Source organism: Ornithorhynchus anatinus, chromosome 6 (genome assembly GCF_004115215.2).
Source record: "Ornithorhynchus anatinus isolate Pmale09 chromosome 6, mOrnAna1.pri.v4, whole genome shotgun sequence".
Classification (NCBI taxonomy): domain Eukaryota; kingdom Metazoa; phylum Chordata; class Mammalia; order Monotremata; family Ornithorhynchidae; genus Ornithorhynchus; species Ornithorhynchus anatinus.
In genome coordinates this window covers 47,096,870-47,116,944 of record NC_041733.1, presented here as the reverse complement: position 1 = coordinate 47,116,944, position 20,075 = coordinate 47,096,870, and the positions used below count along the sequence as shown (strand labels likewise).

Sequence of the window (20,075 nt, the reverse complement as noted above, 5' to 3'; positions counted from 1 at the left end):
GAGACGGACGACGGAACAGGGAGACGGGCATCAACGGCGTCCACGTAAATAGAAGGACAGACACGTCCGTCCTCCCCGTTGGCCCGTAAGCTCCCGGGGGCCGAGCATCGCGTCTACTCATCTCTCCCGGGCACCCAGGAGGGGCTCAATAAACAGTCCCAGGGCCTTAATCCAGCGCTGTGCCCTCAGGAGGCGCTCAGTGAATCCTCCCGGGCGACGCCCGGGCGTCCGGCGCCGAGAGATACGACCGAATGGAGGAACCCACGGCACGGTCACCCCCCCCGGGGTACCTTGCTGGGCGTTGTAGGCGGTGGCGTTGCGCGTCATGCTGGACGGCAGCCAGCCGGCCAAGCTGGCCCGCTGCGGCTTCGTCCCCTTGTGCTTGACGTCCTCGCCGTCCCACACGATGTCGTCTTCCCAGTGGAGCTGGGTGACCATCAGGAAGTTCTCGTTGGCCAGGAGGTCCGTCTCCTCGGCCGTCCCGCCTTCCTGCCGGCCGGACAGACAGACCTCAGCTGGGAAAGGGGCGTCGCCGCCGCGAGCCCCACGCGGGACGGCCTCCTCGCCTCCTATCTCCCCCGGCGCTTAGAACGGCGGTCGGCACGCGGGACGCGCTCCACGAAAACCGTCTTTATTCCTGAATGACCACGAGACGTATTCCCTGCCCGTGACACTGACGTTCCGAGCGCTTAGTACGGCGCTCTGCACATAGTAAGCGCTCGGAAAACACTACCGGATGAATGAATGAATGAATGACAGAGAGAGGCGGAGACGGTTGGATTTACCGAGCGCCCTCCCGCGCGCAGAGCGCTGGACTCGGCGCTCGGGAGACGGCAGAAGAAGAAGAAGAAGAGTGACGGCATTTCTTAGGCGCTTACTACACGCCACGCGCCGTTCCCAGCGCCGGGGCGGGCCCCAGGTAACGAGATTGGACACAGTGCCCGTCCCCCGTGGGGCTCCCGGCCCTCGTCCCCATTTTCCAGATGAGGGAACTGAGGCCCAGGGAGGCGAGGCGGCCGGCCCGGGGCCGCGCCGCTTCCCGGGAGCGGGTCGGGGGCGAGGCCGAAGGGGAGCGAGGGAATGGGGGGGGCCGGGGCGAAGCCCCCCCGAGCCGCTCCGGTCGCCCCCGCTCACCTCCGGGGCCGGGGCCGGCGTCCGGCCCCCGGGCCGGTCGTCGGGCTCCTTGAGCCTGAAGCCGTAGTCGAAGCCGCCGCCGTCCTCGGGCACCCCCAGCATGTCGTACCAGAGGCGGGCCGGCCCGTAGCGCCACTCGGCCACCCGCGGCTCCGCCTCGGCCACCTTGGCCGCCGCGCCCGCCGCCTGGCTCAGCTTGGACTCCACCGGCGCCATCATCGTGATCTGCGGCCGGGAGCGAGGGAGGGTGGGAGGGAGCGCGCGCTCGGCCCCCGCCCCGCGCCGCCCCGCGCCGCCCCGCGCCGCCCGCCGGGCCCTCCGCCCACCTCGTCGTCGGACAGGCACTGCTCGGGGGGCGGCGGGGGCGCCGGCTCGGCCGCCCACGGGCAGGGGCGGTCGGGCCGGGGGTCGGGGCCGGCCTCCCCTTCGGGCGGCGGGCCGCCGGGCCCGGCCTCGCGCGCCGGGGGCTTCTTCTTCCGCTTCCGCCGGGCGCTCCGCCACACCGACGGCACGTTCTTGCCCGGCCCGAACAGCCGCAGGAAGCGCAGCACCTGGGGGCGGGACGGGAGGAGGGTGGAGCGGAAGGCCGCGCCCGCTGAGCGCTCGCCTCCGCCGGGAGCCCTTCCGGGAGCCGGCCCCCCTCTCCCTCCCTCTGCTCTACCCCCCTTCCCCGCCCCACCGCGCTCATCTAGCTACCTAATTTACCGATCTGTTTACTTTATCGATAACGTCCGCAGATCGAGAATCCTCTCTCTCTACCTTGACGCTACCGCCGCCCGTCTACTCGCGCTTACGTCCGCCTCCCCCGTTCCAGACCGCGAGCCCGCCGTCGGGGAGGGATCGTCTCCCTCGGCTGCCCCACTGTACTTTCCCGTCGCTCCGTCCAGCGCTCGGCCCACGGCAGGCGCGCGATGGAAGGGGCTGGGGAGTCGGAGGTCACGGGTTCGAACCCCGGCTCTGCCACTTGTCAGCTGGGGGACCGTGGGCGAGTCGCTTCACTTCTCTGGGCCTCGGTTCCCTCCTCGGGAAAATGGGGATGAGGACCGGGGGCCTCCCGTGGGTCCACCCGATGACCCTGTATCTCCCCCGGCGCTTACAACGGCGTTCTGCACGTAGTAAGCGCTTAACAGACGCCAACGTTATTATTATCATCATCAAATACGATCGAGTGAATGAACGAACGGACCCGGTAAGCGTTCGGCAAATGCCACCGACTCCCCTAAGCGTTTAGGACACCGCTCGGCCGGCGGTAAGCGCTCGACAAAACCCGGAGGGGGAGGCAAGGCAAAACCTGGGAGCCGGAGGGGCCTTTCTAGTCCGGGCAGGGAACGTATCTACCGACTCGGGTTGTACTGGACTCTCCCGAGCGCTCAGCCCAGGGCTCTGCACACGGGAGGCGCTCAATAAATACTACCGATGGGCTGACGGCGGGCGGGGAACGTGTCTCCCAATTGTATCGTAGCATCGTCCCCTCCCGAGCGCTGGGTTCAGTGCTCTGCACCCAGTAAGCGCTCAGTAAATACCGCTGATTGAGGGCAGGGCACCAGTGTTGTATCGTCCTCTCCCGAGCGCTCAGCGCTCTGCACATAGCGAGCGCTCCATAAATACCCCGCGCTGACTGGGCGCCGGGTCGCCCCCCGCCTCCGCCCCCCGCCCCTCCCGGCCAGCGTGGCTCCGTGGCGAGAGCCCGGGCTTGGGAGTCCGAGGTCACGGGTTCTAATCCCGCCTCCGCCACTCGTCTGCTCTGTCCCCCTCGGGCAAGCCACTTCCCTTCTCCGGGCCTCAGTGCCCTCATCGGGGAAACGGGGGTGAAGACCGCGAGCCCCACGGGGGACAACCCGAGCACGCCGCGACGCCCCCCAGCGCTTAGAACAGTGCTCGGCACGCAGTGAGCGCTTAACCGACACCGTAAGTATTACGATCGTTACGGTTGTCGTCACCTTTCCGGGCCGGAACTCAGGGAAGAGGTGGGTGACGCAGGGCAGGGGCTTGGTGACGTCGTGCTGCATGATGCCGGCCAGGGGCAGGGTCAGCTGGCCCTCCTTGGGCTCGGCCAGCCGGGCGGCCCGCGGCCCGGCCTCCGACTCCGAGTCGGACGAGCTGCTGCTGCTCTCGGTCTTCTCCCCCGCCGTGGCCGAGCCCGCCGCCGCCGACGGGGCGATGATGGACGGCAGGATGATCCCGTCCCCGGCCTCTGCGACGGGAGGAGGGCGGGATCGAGGCGGGCCCCGTCGCCGGACGCCCGGGGGGGGAGAGGGAAGACCCCCGCGTCGGCCCCGGGCTCCTCCTCCGGGGGTCCGACGGACCTCCCGGGAGCCCGAGGACCTGGGTCCTCGTCCCGGCTCGGCCACCCGCCCGCTGGGTGACCTTGGGCCGGTCACTTCTCTTAGAGAAACGGCATGGCCAATTAGTAATAACGACGATGGCATTTGTTACGCGCTGGGTGTAAAGCGCTGTTCGAAGCGCTGGGGGGGTCACGGTCTTCATCCCCGTTTTACAGATGGGGGAACTGAGGCCCAGAGAAGTGAAGCGACTGGCCCCAAGTCACACAGCTGACAAGGGGCGGAGCCGGGATTAGAACCCACGACCTCTGACTCCCGTGCCCGGGCTCTTTCCACCGAGCCGCGATGCTTCCAATAATGAAGGTATTTCTCAAGCGCTTACTATGTGCCAAACACTGCTCTGAGAGCTGGAGTATTCATTCAATAGTATTTATTGAGCGCTTACTATGTGCAGAGCACTGGACTAAGCGCTTGGAATGGACAATTCGGCAACGGAATAGATACAGGGTAATCAGGTCGTCCCACGTGGGGCTCACACTTTTAATCCTCATTTTCCAAAAGAGGTCCCTGAGGCGCAGAGAAGTGCAGTCACTTGCCCGGGGTCACCCAGCGGACAGGTGGCGGAGCCGGGATTAGAACCCACGCCCTCTGACTCCCAAGCCCGGGCTCTTGCCACCGAGCCCCGCTGCTTCTCCAAGAGGCGAAAGGCCGGGCCGGGGAGTCCGAGGACCTTGGTTCCGGGCTTAGAACGGCGACTGGCACACAGGAATGATAACAATAATGATAATACTGGTATTTGTTAAGCGCTTACCCTGTGCAGAGCACCGTTCTAAGCGCTGGGGGAGATACAGGGTAGTCAGATTGTCCCACGCGGGGCTCACATTTTTTAATCCCCATTGTTACAGATGAGGTAACTGAGGCGCCGAGGAGCGACGTGACTTGCCCAAGGTCACGCGGCAGACAAGTGGCGGAGTCGGGATGAGAACCCTCGACCTGTGACCGCCAAGCCCGGGCTCTCTCCACTAAGCCGGGCAGTAAGCGCTTAACAAATAACACTGTTATTATTATTCTCATCCCCATCCCAGCTCTGCCACTTGTCTGCTGGGTGACCTCGGGCGAGTCCCTTCACTTTTCTCAGAGAAGCGACGCGGGCAGAGCCCGGGCCCGGGGTTTAGAGGACCTGGGTTCACAGCCTGGGTCGGCCCGGGCCTCCTCGGGGGAGGTCGCCTCACGTCTCTGGACCTCGGTTCCCTCATCTGTAAAATGGGATTCTACCCTATTCCCTCCTACCTAGTTTGGGAGCCCCCAGGTGGGACAGGGACCGCGTCCAACCTAACGGTAATCACAGTAACCGTCGTATTTATTACGTGCCAGGCGTCAGATTGGGCTGATGGGGTTGGACGCGGCCCCTGTCCCCACGGGGCCCACGTTCCCCATCCCTATTTTACAGCCGGGGTCGATCCGTCCGCCCGTCCGTCGGGGGGCCGCGCGGACGCACCGGCGTGGCCGTGGTCCTTGTCCTGCTCCTTCTTGGCCGGGCTGGGCGGCGCGGGCGGGGGCGGCATCAGCTTGGCGTCGATGTCGTCGCCGTCCGCGTCGTAGTCGTCCTCGTCGTCTGGCGGACGGGGGAGACCGACGGGGAGAAGGAGGGGCGGCCTTCAGCCGCCCGGACCGCGGCCAGGACCCCCCCCGGAGGCCCGATCCCCACCCACGGAGGGGCCGGAGTCCGGCCGGGAAGCCCGCCGCCGACCCTCAGCGGGAGGCCGGGTCGTCCTCCCCCGCTGCCCGGGCTCCCGGGCTGTTTCTGAGACAACGGCCTCGTCTGGCTACTTACTGAGCGCCGCTTGGTGCGGGACCCCGTACCGGGCGCTCAGAGGTGCGGAAGACAGACGAGGGGCAGGAATCCCTGCCCACGAGGCGCTTATGCCCAAACGTAAGCTCCTCCGCCGGGCCGCCGAGCTCCCGGGGGGCAGGGGGGCGTGTCCCCCAGATCGACCGCACCGGCCCCTCCCAAGCGCTCAGCGCAGCGCTCTTCACACGGGCGACGCTCAGCCCCCGGAGGTCGGGGATCACGTCGAACGCTACTGTCCTCTCGCCAGTGCTCCGCGTTCGGCAGACTGAGCTCCCGGAGGGCAGGAATCGTCAAGCTCCCCTCTCTCAAGCGCTCAGCCCAGTGCTCCGCACACAGTGAGCGCTCTTCCATCGGCCTGGGCCTCCCCACCGCCCCGCCGTGAGCAGGGAACGCGCCGGTTCTACTGCTCTGTCGTCCTCTCCCCAGCGCTCGGCCCAGTGCTCCGCACGCAGTCGGCGCTCGCTACGGACGGGGGGGGGGGAGGGGTCGCGGGTGGTGCCCCCCCGGGTGCCCGCCGGTCACCTGAGCGCCCCGGCAGCTGCAGGTTGCCCATGACCTGCCGGAATCTGCGGCTCTCGTCCTCCGCCATCTCGCTGATGTCCGAGTAGTCCACGGCCTCGTCGGTGCTCTTCACCCATCCTGGGGGGAGCGGAGGGAGGGGACCGCGCGGGGGAAGGGGCCTGTTTATTGCTCTACGGTCCTCGCCCAAGCGCTCAGGACGGCGCCCTGCACCCAGGGAGCGCTCGATTAACACGACTGAATGGACGAATGAAAGGAAGCGCTCGGTAAATAGGACCGAAAGTGAGAGGGACGGGGAGGGAGCGGGAAATGTGTCTTGTTTACTGTATTGTCCTCTCCCAAGCGCTCACTACAGTGCTCTGCACCCAGGAAGCGCTCAATAAATGATTGAATGAATGAATGAATGAATGAAAGGAAGTGCTCAATAAATACGACTGAAAGCGAGAGGGATGGGAAGGGAGCGGGGAATGTGTCTTGTTTATTGTACTGTCCTCTCCCAAGCGCTCAGGTCAGTGCTCCGCACCCAGGGAGCGCTCAATAAAGATGACTGAATGAATGAAAGAAAGTGAGGGGGACGGGGAGGGAGGGGAGGCCGGCCACCCCCGCCCCCCCACCAACGGCCGCAGCCCCTCACCCTCCTCGTCCACGGGGGTCCTGTCGGGGGCGTCCTGGTCATCCTGGTCCTGGTCGTCCTGGCTGGCGGTGAGTTCGGTGATGAGGCTGCCCAGGCCCAGGGCCCCGAGCCCCGCGAGGTGCTTCTTGCATTCCTGAAACCGGACGGCATTCGTTTAATTCGTTCGGTCCTATCTGTCGAGCGCTTCCCGCGTGCAGAGCGCTGTCCTAAGCGCTTGGGAGAGGACAATATGACAATAAACAGGCACATTCCCCGCCTACGACGTGCTGACAGTCTAGAAGGGAAGGCAGACGTGAAGAGAGATCGATAAATGAGGGAGGTGGACATAAGCGGTGCGGGGCTGGGAACGGGGGGGGGGGGACGGGACGAAGGAAGGGAGCGGGTCGGGGAGACGCAGAAGGGAGCGGGAGAAGAGGAAAGGGGGGAGTAGTCGGGGAAGGCCTCCTGGAGGAGGTGGGCCTTCAGGAAGGCTTGGAAGAGGGAGGGAGTCACTGTCCGTCGGAGAGGAAGGAGGATGTTCCGGGCCAGAGGCGGGACGTGGGCGAGGGGTCGGAGGTGAGGCGGGCGAGATGGAGGCGCAGGGAGAAGGTCGGTATTAGAGGAGCGGAGGGCGCGGGCCGGGTCGGCATAGGGGAGCGGCGGGGTGAGGTAGGAGGGGGCGACCCGATGGACGGCTTTAAAGCCGACGGTGACAGGTTTCTGTCTGACGCGGAGGTGGACGGGCGACCGCGGGAGTTTCGTGAGGAGGGGGAAGACGAGTCCTGAACGTTTCGGTAGAAAAATGAGGCGGGCTGCAGGCGGAAGTCTGGACCGGAGAGGGGTGAGACGGGAGGCCGGGAGATCCTCAAGGAGTCGTCGAGAAGGGGGCGGTTGAGCGACTGCATTGACGGGACAGCGGTTGGGAAGGAAAGGGAGGATTTCAGCAATATTGTCAAAGTGGGACTGACAGAGTTTAGTGACGGACTGAATAAGCGGGTTGGATGAGAGAGAGGAGTCAAGGAGGAGGCCGAGGCTGCGGGCTTGGGAGACGGGAAGGACGGCGGTGCCGTCTACAGTGACGGGCAAGTCAGGGGGAGGGCGGGGTTTGGGTGGGAAGATGGGGACATCTGTTTTGGACATGTTAAGCTGAAAGGGATGGGAGGACAGCCAAGGAGAGGTGTCCCGAAGGCAGGAGGAAATGTGAGACCGCAGAGAGGGGGGCTGGAGAGGGAGATTGGGGAATCGTCCGCGTAGAGGTGGGAGTCGAAGCCGCGGGAGCGGAAGAGTTCTCCGAGGGAGTGGGTGAAGATGGAGAAGAGAAGGGGACCCCCGCGGTCCAGGGGTGGGAGGCCGAGGAGGAGCCCGCCCGGGACACGGAGGAGGAGGAGGAGGAGGAGCGGGAGAGGATGGTGTCGGCCAAGCCGAGGTGGGCTCAGGTCTGTGGGAGCAGCGGGTGGTCTGCGGTGTTGAAGGCAGCCGAGGAGGATCAGGATGGAATAGAGGCCGCTGGATTTGGCAAGAAGGAGATCGCCAGGGCCCTCGGAGAGGGCGGTTTCTGTGGAGTGAAGGGGACGGAAGCCAGATCGGAGGGAGTCGAGAAGGGAGATTTGCAGCAGAGCGAGCGAGGACGACTCGCTCGAGGAGTTTGGAGAAGAACCTTAGGAGAGAGATGGGGCCATAACTGGAGGAAATCGTGGGGTCAGAGGAGGTTTTTTTTAGGATGGGGAGACACGTTCATGTTCGAAAGCAGTGGGGAAGAAGCCACTGGAAAGCGAACGGTTGAAGATGGCGGTCGGGGAGGGAGGACGGGAAGGAGCGAGTGTTTGGATAAGGTGCGAAGGAATGGGGTCAGACGTGCAGGTGGAGGGGATGGGTTTTGTGAAGACAGGAGATCTCCTCTAGAGATCCCACAGGGAAAGATGGAAGAGTTGAAGAAGGAGCCGGAAGGGGAAGGGACTGAGGAGGGGCAGGGGAGATCTGGGGGAGCTCACGCTTGTTGGTGGCAATTTTCTTAATCAAGTTGGTGGCCGGGTCATTGGCGGCAAGGGATGGAGGAGGCAGGGGGCCCGAGGAGCGAGTTAAACATCTGGAAAAACTGGCGAGGGTGACGGGCGGGGGTGTCAATAAGGGTGGAAGATTATTTGGCTGGGCAGAGTCGAAGCACACAGGGATGAACTTGAAGTGGATGAAGTCGGCCCGATACGTAGACAGTAACGGCGGCGTCAGCGGATACGTCCCCTGCCCACGATGAGCTTATGGTCTAAAGGGGGAGACGGGCCTGAACATAAATAATTTCTAATATATAATGTAAAGCTATTCACACGGGGGGGTGGTAGAGGGAGTAGAGGGAGAAGAGGAGCTCAGTCTGGGAAGGCCTCTTGGAGGAGGTGAGTTTTAAGTAGGGTTTTGAAGAGGGTATTTGTTAAGCGCTTACTATGTGCAGAGCACTGTTCTAAGCGCTGGGGGAGATACAGGGTCATCGGGTTGTCCCAAGTGGGGCTCCTAGTCTTCATTCCCATTTTACAGATGAGGGAACTGAGGCCCAGAGCAGTCAAGTGACTCGCCCACAGTCTCACAGCCGACTCTCGTTATATCCCGGCTAGACTACCGTGTCGGCCTTCTCTCCGATCTCCCTTCCTCCCGTCTCGCCCCGCTCCGGTCTATCCTCCGCTCCGCCGCCCGGCTCGTCTTCCCGCAGAGACCATCTGGGCCCGTCAGTCCCCTTCTCAGACACCTCCGGCGGCCGCCCGTCGACCTCCGCTCCGAACAGAAACTCCTCACCCTAGGCTTCGAGGCTCTCCGTCGCCTCGCCCCCTCCTACCTCTCCTCCCTCCTCTCTTTCTACCGCCCACCCCGCCCGCTCCGCTCCCCCGCCGCCCACCTCCTCGCCGTCCCCCGGTCTCGCCCGTCCCGCCGTCGACCCCCGGGCCGCGTCCTCCCGCCGTCCCGGAAGGCCCTCCCTCCTCACCTCCGCCAGACTGATTCTCCTCCCCTCTTCAAAACCCTACTTAAAACTCACCTCCTCCGAGAGGCCTTCCCACACTGAGCTCCTCTTCCCCCTCTACTCCCTCCGCCATCCCCCCTTCACCTCTCCGCAGCTAAAGCCTCATTTTCCCCTTTTCCCTCCGCTCGTCCCCCTCTCCCTCCCCATCCCCACGGCACCGTACTCGTCCGCTCGACTGAATCTATCTTCGTCACCCTATTTATTCTGTTAATGAATCGTACGTCGCCTCGATTCTATTTAGTCGCCACCGTTCTTACGGGACGTTCTTCCCCTCGACTCTATCTATCGCCGTCGTTCTCGTCCGTCCGTCTCCCCCGATCGGACCGTGAGCCCGTCAAAGGGCGGGGACCGTCTCCGTCCGTTGCCGACTTGTCCGTCCCGAGCGCTTAGTGCGGTGCTCTGCACATAGTAAGCGCTCAATAAATACTATTGAATGAAAGGGGCAGAGCCGGGATTTGAACCTATGACCTCCGACTCCCAAGCCCGGGCTCTTCACAGTGAGTCACGCCGCTTCTCTAAAAAGCCGACGGGGACCAATTTCTGTTTGACGCGGAGGGGGACGGGCGACCGCCGGAGGGTCTCGAGGAGCGGGGAGATACGGCGTGTTTGTAGAAAAATGATCCAAGCGACAGAGTGAAGTCGGGACTGTAAGGACAACAGAGTGGGCAGACATGCTCCTCGCCCACAATTAACATACAGTCTGACACACAATACTAATAATCGATCAGAGCTAATTTAAAGACGTAAAAATAAGTGCCGCGGGGTCGACGGAGGGGCGGACAGACACGAGACCCAATCCACGTCCCAACAGCCTTAATCCCCCCGGAGGGATCGAGGAAAGCCGAGGGATCGGAGACCCGGAGGAGTGAAGTGATTCGCCCCGGGCCGCGACGGCAGACAAGTGGCCGGGCCGGGATTTGAACCCAGGCCCTCTGACCCCCAGTCCAGGACTCCTTCCCGAAGGCCATGCCGCTTCCCGTTCCTTTTCTCACCGCCGCTTCTCCCTCTCCGGCTCGTTGCGGGCAGGGAATGTGTCCTTTTATTGCTCTGCTGTCCCCAAGCGCTCAGTACAGTGTCCTCTAAGCGCTCATTAAATACGACTCACTGCGACCGCTGGACGCGCTTCTCTCCACTGGACAGACGAGGAAACTGAGGCCCAGAGAGGTGCAGTGACAAGCCCAAGGGCCCACAGCGAACAGCCGAGCGGCCGGAGCGCGGGGCTGGGAGTCGGAAGGACCTGGGTTCTACTCCTGCCTCGTCCACCTGGCTGCTCTGGAGCCTTGGGCGAGTCAGGTCACTTCTCCGGGCCTCATCTGCCAGATGGGGACGAAGACCGCGAGACCGGGACCTGATTAGCCGCATCTCCCCCAGCGCTCAGAACAGTGCCCGGCACATAGTAAGCGCTCAACAAATGCCACGATTCCTATGAAGTGGCAGGGATGGGGTTCATCCTTCGTTCATTCGAGCCTATTTACTGAGCGCTGCGAGCCCGCTGTTGGATAGGGATCGTCTCTGTTGCTGAATTGTCCTTTCCACACATTTAGCACAGTGCTGTGCACACAGTAAGCGCTCCATAAATACGACTGAATGAATAAATGAGCCCTGGACTAAGCGCCGGGGAGAGGACGATGCACCCATCAGCGTGGCTCTGTGGCAAGAGCGCGGGCTTGGGAGTCAAAGGTCGTGGGTTCCAATCCCGCCTCCGCCGCTTGTCGGCTGGGTGACTTGGGGCAAGTCACTTCTCTGGGCCTCAGTGACCTCATCTGCAAAATGGGGATGAAGACTGGGAGCCCCACGGGGGACAACCTGATGATCAACCCCAGCGCTTAGCACAGTGCCCTGCACATAGTGAGCGCTTCATACCAACATTATCATTATAATCAAATGGAGATTAAGACGGTGAGCTCCAGCTGGGACAACCTCACCATCTTCTATCTCCCCCGGCGCTTAGCACAGTGGTCTGCACATAGTAAGCGCTTCCCAAATATCAACATTATCATAATCAAATGGAGATTACAACTGTGAGCTCCAAGTGGGCCAACCTCATGATCTATCTCCCCCAGCGCTTAGCACAGTGCTCTGCACATAGTAAGCGCTTCCCAAATATCAACATTATCATTATAATCAAATGGAGATTAAAACTGTGAGCTCCAAGTGGGCCAACCTCACGATCTTCTATCTCCCCCAGCGCTTAGCACAGTACTCTGCACATAGTAAGCGCTTCCCAAATATCAACATTATCATTATAATCAAATGGGGATTAAAACTGTGAGCTCCAAGTGGGCCAACCTCATGATCTATCTCCCCCAGCGCTTAGCACAGTGCTCTGCACATAGTAAGCGCTTCCCAAATATCAACCTTATTATTATCATCAAATGGAGATTAAGACTGTGAGCTCCAGCTGCGACCACCTCATGATCTATCTCCCCCAGCGCTTAGCACAGTGCTCTGCACATAGTAAGCGCTTCCCAAATATCAACATTATCATTATAATCAAATGGGGATTAAGACTGTGAGCTCCAAGTGGGCCAACCTCATGATCTATCTCCCCCAGCGCTTAGCACAGTGCTCTGCACATAGTAAGCGCTTCCCAAATATCAACATTATCATTATAATCAAATGGGGATTACAACTGTGAGCTCCAAGTGGGCCAACCTCACGATCTTCTATCTCCCCCGGCGCTTAGCACAGTGCTCTGCACATAGTAAGCGCTTCCCAAATATCAACATTATCATTATAATCAAATGGAGATTAAAACTGTGAGCTCCAAGTGGCACAACCTCATGATCTATCTCCCCCGGCGCTTAGCACAGTGCTCTGCACATAGTAAGCGCTTCCCAAATATCAACCTTATTATCATCATCAAATGGAGATTAAGACTGTGAGCTCCAGCTGCGACCACCGCATGATCTATCTCCCCCAGCGCTTAGCACAGTGCCTGGCACCTAGTAAGCGCTTCCCAAATCATCATCATTATCATCACCAATCATCGGTCACATTCACAACGAGCTGACAGGGAAGACAGCAAAAATAATGACAATAATAACGTAATAATCAGGAGCATAATTTGTTAGGCCACGCTTCCTGCGTGCCCCGCTCCCAGCATCCCCCTCTCCTCAGCCCTTGACCAAACTCTCTCTCTCCCAGAAGCCTTCGCGGCCGGGGGGCGGCCCTCACCTTGTCCAACACGCTGTCCCCCTCCAACTGGCCCGACTCGTTGATGTTCCCGAAGAGGAAGCCGGCCAGGGAGAAGGGGCCGCCCCCGCCCGAGTCCTCGTCGCTGTCCGAGTCCGACATGATGCCGGCGAAGAGGCCCAGGTCGGCGCCGGGGACCTGCCCCCGCCGGGCCCCGACCCGCCGCCCACACGCCGGAAGCGAAGGAGTTCCACCCCCGGCGGAGCGGCCTGATTGGCTACAATTGAAAGATGGAAGACGGTGATTGGGTGAGCCGGCGGGGGGCGGGACTACGCAGGCGCAGGAGGGCGGGGGTTAGCCGCTGCCGCCCTCTCGTCCTCTGCACATGCGCGTTCCCTCACGATGGCGCGAGCCCGGAAAGGGCCCCCCGGCGTCGGGGGGCAGCTCCTTGCGCATGCGTATTCCCTCAGGATGGCGCGTACCTCAAAAGGGGGGGGGCGCACTGCCACCCCCGGCGCATGCGCATTCCCTCAGGATGGCGCGCGCCTCCAAAGGGGAGGGGCCACTGTCACCCCTCCCCGGCGCATGCGTATCCCGTCAGGATGGCGCGCGCCCCAAATAGAGGGGGGGCCGCTGCCACCCCCCCGCGCATGCGTATTCCCTCAGGATGGCGCGCGCCCCAAGGGAGGGGGCCGCTGCCACCCCCTCCCCGCGCATGTGTATTCCCTCAGGATGGCGCGCGCCCAAAATGGGGGCCGCTTATTTCCCCCCCACCCCGACCCCCACCCCCGCGCATGCGTATCGCGCCCGGAGAGGAGGCGGCGGCGGCAGGCCAAGAACGACCCCGGGTTGGGTCACGTGACTCTCCTGGGCCGGGCTGTTCAGTGGGGAGCGCACTTCCGGTCCACCAGTCAGGGGGCCTGCCAACCTTAGCAGCATTAAAATTGGAAAAATAATATTAAGAAATAACTCCGGGGTTTTTTTTTAAAGCACCTACTGTGTTAGAAGCACTGTTCTAAGCGCTGGGGTACTCATTCACTCGTGTTTACTGCGCGCTTACTGTGTGCAGAACATTGGCCTAAGCGCTAAGGAGAGGACAATAGAAAACTCCTTGCGGGCAGGGAATGTGCCCACCAATTCTGTGGAATTGGAATTATTATTTGGGGATTTATTAAGCACTTGGGAAGCAGCGTGGCATAGCGGGTAGAGCCCGGGCCTGGAGGTCAAGAGGTCATGACTTAATAATAATAATAATAATAATGTTGGTATTTGTTAAGCGCTTACTATGTGCAGAGCACTGTTCTAAGCGCTGGGGTAAACACAGGGGAATCAGGTTGTCCCACGTGGGGCTCACAGTCTTAATCCCCATTTTACAGATGAGGGAACTGAGGCACAGAGAAGTTAAGTGACTTGCCCACAGTCACACAGCTGACAAGTGGCAGAGCTGGGATTCGAACTCATGAGCCCTGACTCCAAAGCCCGTGCTCTTTCCACTGCGCCACGCTGCTTCCCCGGCTCTGCCACCTGTCTGCTGTGTGACCTTGGGCCAGTCACTTCACTTCCCTGGGCCTCAGTTTCCTCCTCTGTAAAATGGGGATGGAGACGGCGAGCCCCGCGCGGGGCAGGGACCGGGTCCGACCCCCTTTGCCTGGACCCACCCCAGCGCTTAGTGCAGTGCTTGGCGCAGGGTAGGCCCCTAACCGCTATCATCATTATTCAATCAATGCCATTGATTAATTCGTATCTGCAGAGTAAAGGGGAAGACGGGTTCTGAAATGGGAGTAGTGGAAAATATAAGGGAAAGGCCTCAATCACTGCAATTTATTGAGCGTTTTTTATAGCATTTATTAAGCGCTTATTATGCATTAAACACTGTTCTAAGCGCTGGGGTAGGTACCAGTTAATTAGGTCGGTCCCTGTCCCCTGTGGGGCTCACAGTCCAAGTGGGTGCAGAGCACTGTACTGAGCGTTTGGGAGAGTCCAGTACAACGGTCGGGAGAAGGGAAAGGCCCTGAAGTTTAGGGAGAGACAGGGAACGCGTGCCCTAATTCCACTGTGTCGTCCCCTCCCAAGCGCTTAGTACAGTGCTCTGCACCCAGTAAGCGCTCAATAAATACGAACGATCCATCGACGGAGGGAGGGCGTGAGCAGGAGGTAATAATAATAATAATAATAATAATTACGGTATTTGTTAAGCACGTACTATGTGCCAGGCAGTGTTTTAAGCTCACACATTTCATGATTTTTCCATGCCTATTTTACAGATGAGAAAACTGAGGCCCAGAGAAGTGAAGTGACTTACCCAAGGTCACCCAGCAGACAAGTGGCAGCAGACCGGAGGACGTCAGAGGTAAGAGCGAGGAGGACCAAGCAGGGTGAGTAGGTTGGCTGTAATAATAGTAATGATGGCATTTGTTAAGCGCTTACTATGTGCAAAGCCCTGTTCTAAACGCTGGGGAGGATACCAGGTCATCAGGTGGTTCCACGTGGGGCTCACATTCTGCATCCCCATTTTACAGTCGAGGGAACTGAGGCCCAGAGAAGTGAAGTGTCTTGCCCAAAGTCGCACAGCAGACCAGTGGCGGCTGTAGAGGAACAGAGGGTGTGAGCTGGGGTGTAGTGGGAGAGGAGTGCCGATAAATAAGCCCGGCGTGGGCAGGATTGCCTCTTTATTGCTGAACTGTACTTCCCAAGGGCTTAGTCCAGTGCTCTGCGCATAGTAATAATAATAATGATGATGTTGGTATTTGTTAAGCGCTTACTATGTGCCGAGCACTGTTCTAAGCGCTGGGGGAGACACAGGGGAATCAGGTCGTCCCACGTGGGGCTCACATTCTTAATCCCCATTTTACAGATGAGGTCACTGAGGCACAGAGAAGTTAAGTGACTTGCCAAGCGCTCACTAAGTACGACCGAATGAATAGTAGTTCCCAAGGGCTTAGTCCAGTGCTCTGCACACGGTGTGCGCTCAATAAATACGACCGAATGAGGACGGAGCTGATTGAAAACCTTCAAATCGACGGTCGGGAGTCAGCTGAATTTCCTCCTCGGGCCCGGCCCGCAGGCTCCGCTCCTCTAGCACCAGCTTCCTCCCCGTACCTCGATCTCACCGCCGACCTCTCGCCCACGTCCTGCCTCGGGCCCGGAACGCCCTCCCCCTGCACCGAAGCCAGACCGCAACTCTCCCCACCTTCAAAGCCTTATTTTAATCACATCTCCTCCAGGAAGCCTTCCCCGATGAAGCCCTCGTTTCCTCTCCTCCCACTCCCTTCTGCGTCCCCCCGCGTGCTTCTCTCTGTCCCCTTTAAGCCCTTAATGGTCCCCCCATCCTCGGCGTTTTCGTCCGTATCCGTGATTTATTTCTATCAATTCCTGGCTCCCCCGCTAGACCGTAGTCTCCCCAGCGCTCAATACAGTGCTCTACACCCAGGAAACGCTCAGTAAGCCCCACCTGATGGCTCTGTCTTTACCCCAGCTCTTAGAACAGTGCCTGGCACATAGTAGGCGCCGAACAAATTGACATCATTATTAATTTCCACCGGCTGACGGACGGGCCTGTCAGCTCCTGGCGGGCGGGGAACCTGTCTACCAACTCTGTTGTATGGCGCTCTCCCAAGCGCTTAGTACAGCGCTCCGCAGCACGGAGTAGCGGGGAGAGCCCGGGCCTGGGAGTCAGGTCAGGGCTCCTATGCCCGGCTCTGCCACTTGTGCGTTAAGCACTGTGCCGGGCGCTTACCCCGCACAGACCGAAGAATATCGAGTGCCTAGTAAGTGCGGCTCGGTGGCCTTGGGCAAGTCGCTTCGCTGGGCCTCAGTTCCCTCATCTGCAAAATGGGGATGAAGCCCGTGAGCCCCAGGCGGGACGGGGACCGCCCCCACCCCGATTTGCTCGGATCCACCCCAGCCCCCCTAGTACGGCGCCTGGCATCTAGTAAGCGCCCAAAGAACGCCACAGTTCTTAATCTCCCTCGCCAGCGCTCAATAAATAGCCCCGACCGAGCGGGAAACTCATTTCGCCGCCTGCGTCACGATCGATTCTGCGACCGTTTGCAGGGCGTAAGATTAAAGGGATGTTGACGGAGGTCTGACTTCTCTCTCGGGGCGCGATGTTTTTACCGCCTCGCGCTGTCATCCGGTGGGGGCCCTGACTTTTATCTCCTCCCGTCCGCCGCGGCCAAAAGCGAAAGAAAAGAAAAACCCGTCTCTGCGGTTTCACCTCCTCCGCGGGGCTCGGGTCTGCACGATGACTGTCGAGAACCGCTCTGCACGAACCCGATCCCCAGGCCCCGCCGAGCGCCCACTGTGTGCCGAGCGCTGTGCCGGGCGCCGACTCTGCACAGACCGAGCAACATGGTGTCCCTAGTAAGCGCTTAATGAATATCACATTATTATTTTCATTATTATTATTATTGGGCTTTCGGAACACTGCTATAGGAAGTCACGTCACTTCTCTGGGCCTCAAGTGCTTAATAAATACCACTTAACATCATTTTCATTATTATCACTACTATTAGGCTTCCCTGGGCCTCAAGTCCTTAATAAATACCATTTAATATTATTTTCATTATTATTATTAGGCTTTTGGGAAGCAGCGTGGCTCAGTGGAAAGAGCATGGGCTTTGGAGTCAGGGCTCATGAGTTCGAATCCCGGATCTGCCACTTGTCGGCTGTGTGACTGTGGGCGAGTCACTTAGCTTCTCTGCGCCTCAGTTCCCTCATCTGTTAAATGGGGATTAAGACTGTGAGCCCCACGTGGGACAACCTGATTCCCCTGTGTCTACCCCAGCGCTTAGAACGGTGCTCGGCACATAGTAAGCGCTTAACAAATACCAACATTATTATTAAGTCACCTCACTTCTCTGGGCCTCAAGTGCTTAATAAACACCACTCGTTATTATTTTCATCATTACTATTACCGTTGGGCTTTCGGAACCCTGTTATGGGCAAGTCGCTTGACTTCTCTGGGCCTCAAGTCCTTAATAAATACCACTCATTATTTTCATTATTATTATTACTATTGGGCTTTCGGAACACTGCTATAAGAAGTCACGTCACTTCTCTGGGCCTCAAGTCCTTAATAAATACCACTCGTTATTATTTTCATTATTATTATTCCTATTGGGGTTTCGGGAACACTGCTATAGGAAGTCACGTCACTTCCCAGGGCCTCAAGCGCTTAATAAATACCCCGTAATATTTCCATTATTATTACAACTATTAGACTTTCGGACCACTGCTGTGGGAAGTCCCTTCACTTGTCTGGGCCTCAAGTGCTTAATCAACACCACTCATTATTATTTTCATTATTATTATTACTATTGGGCTTTCAGAACTCTGTTATGGGCAAGTCACTGTACTTCTCTGGGCCTCAAGTGCTTAATAATTACCACTCATTATTATTTTCATGATCATCATTACTGTTAGGCTTTCGGACCACTGCTGTGGGAAGTCACTGCACTTCTCTGGGCCTCAAGTGCTTAATAAATACCATTCATTATTATTTTCATCATTATTATTATTACTACTGAGCTTTCGGGAACACCGCCGTGGGAAGTCACTTTGCTTCTCTGGGCCTCAGTGACCTCATCTGTCAAATGGGGATGGAGACCGCGAGCCCCACGTGGGACGGGGACCGGGTCCAACCCCTCTGGCTTGTCTCCACCCCAGCGCCTAGTACAGTGCCCGGCACAGAATAGTCACTTCCGAGTGCCCACATCAACCAGAAACTGCTATCCGGCGGCTTCAAAGGCCTCCATCGGCCGCCCCCTCTTCCCTCACCGGGCTGCTCTGCTACTCCAGCCTAAGCGGCACGCTCTGCTCCTCTCAACACCGACCTCCTCACCGTCCCTCGATCTCGTCTCTCTCGCCGCCGACCCCTGGCCCACATCCTCCCTCCTCACATCCCGCAGACCACGGCTCTCCCCGTCTTCAAAGCCGTATCGGAATCACGTCTCCTCCGAGAGGCCTTCCCCGATTGAGCCCTTCTTTCCTCTTCTCCCCCTCCCTTCCGCGTCGCCCTCGGATCTGCCCCCTTAATCCCCACCCCCTCAACCCCACGGCTCTCCTGTCCAGATCGGTGGCGGGGCGGGTAGAGCCCGGGCGATGCGAGGTCCTGGGTTCTAATCCCCGCTCCGCCACGTGTCTGCTGGGTGACCTCGGGCAACTCACTTCACTTCTCCGGGCCTCGGTTCCCTCCTCTGGAAAATGGGGATGGAGACCGGGAGCTTCGCGTGGGACAAGGACCGTGTCCGATCTCATTAGCTCGTGTCCCACCCCAGCGCTTAGTACAACGCCTGGTCCATAGGATGCGCTTAACAAATACCACAATTATTATAATTCTTACGGGATCCCCATGTGGGACGAAGACTCCGTCCAACCTCATTAGCTTGTATCCACCTGAGGAATTAGTACAGTGCCTGGCACATAGTAAGCACTTAAATACCACAGTTAACTATTATGTTATTATTATGTGAGCCTCATGTGGGACAGGGATTTTGTCCAACCTGATCAATTTCGATCTACCCCAGCGCTCGACACAGTACTTGACACGGGGCAAGTGCTTCATAAATAAGAAAATAAAAAGACTGAATCAAAGAGCACGGGATTGGGAGCCAGGAAACCTGGGTTCTAATCCCAGCCCCATCCGCTGGCTGCCGTGAGACCTTGGACGAGTCACTTGCCCTTCCTGGGCCCGCTTCCCCATCCATCAGTGGTATTTACTGAGCGCTTACCGTGCGCAAAGCCCTGTACGAAGCAGTTGGGAGAGACACTCCCGGCCCACAACGAGCTCACGGTCTAGAGGGGGAGATAGACAGCGATAAGAATACATCACAGATATTATAACGACGACCGTCTTGGTGAAGCGCTCACTACGTCTTCTAAGCGCTGGGGTAGACCCAAGCAAATCAGTCCGGGCAGAGACCCCCGTCCCACCTGGGGCTACCGCTCTTCACCCCCATTTCACAGACCAGCTAACTGAGGCGGAGAGAAGGGAAGTGACTTGCCCCGGGTCCCCCAGATACGGACGGAAGAGCTGTGGGGCTGGGGGTGGGGTCAGTCGAGGGGGGGAAAATCCGATTAAAATCCCTCCCCCTCGGAGCCTGAGCCTCCCGGGGGGCGGCGGGGACTGACCTGATGATCTCGGATCTACCCAGCGCTTAGCCCACAGTAAGCGCTTAACAGATAGCACAGGGATGGGTAGTCTCAGTCGCAGTTGTGCAAGCGGGCGAGTACGAGATGTTCTTCCCCTTGACTCTATTTACTGCCATCGTTCTCGTCCGTCCGTCTCCCCTGATTTGACCGTAAGCCCGTCAAACGGCAGGGACCGTCTCTATCCGTTGCCGACTTGTTCATCCCAAGCGCTTAGTACAGTGCTCTGCACATAGTAAGCGCTCAATAAATACTATTGAATGAATGAATGAATGAGTAGTAGTGGGGAGCCCCTCCCAAAAAGCCGTGCCGATCCCGAGGGCGGGAGCGGAGAGGAAAGGGATACGGGTCGTGGATGCGGTCGCGAATGAGCGCTCAGTAAATACG

General features: G+C 59.2%; 1 protein-coding gene across 2 annotated transcripts in view; it reads right to left on the bottom strand.

Annotated features, from left to right (window-relative positions):
* TAF1 (TATA-box binding protein associated factor 1) overlaps nucleotides 1–12,780 on the bottom strand; it is a 45,397-nt gene extending 32,617 nt beyond the window's left edge. For both annotated transcript variants that reach the window (XM_029067779.1, XM_029067780.2), the window contains exons 1-8: nucleotides 12,582–12,780; nucleotides 6,422–6,554; nucleotides 5,791–5,907; nucleotides 4,915–5,031; nucleotides 3,075–3,328; nucleotides 1,461–1,685; nucleotides 1,135–1,359; nucleotides 291–489 (exon numbers count right to left, since the gene is read on the bottom strand). In XM_029067779.1, coding sequence (XP_028923612.1) covers nucleotides 291–489; nucleotides 1,135–1,359; nucleotides 1,461–1,685; nucleotides 3,075–3,328; nucleotides 4,915–5,031; nucleotides 5,791–5,907; nucleotides 6,422–6,554; nucleotides 12,582–12,701 — 1,390 coding nt within the window. In that variant the 5' untranslated portion in view covers nucleotides 12,702–12,780. The remainder of the gene's footprint in view (nucleotides 1–290; nucleotides 490–1,134; nucleotides 1,360–1,460; nucleotides 1,686–3,074; nucleotides 3,329–4,914; nucleotides 5,032–5,790; nucleotides 5,908–6,421; nucleotides 6,555–12,581) is intronic.
* Between the last annotated feature and the right edge of the window lie 7,295 nt (nucleotides 12,781–20,075).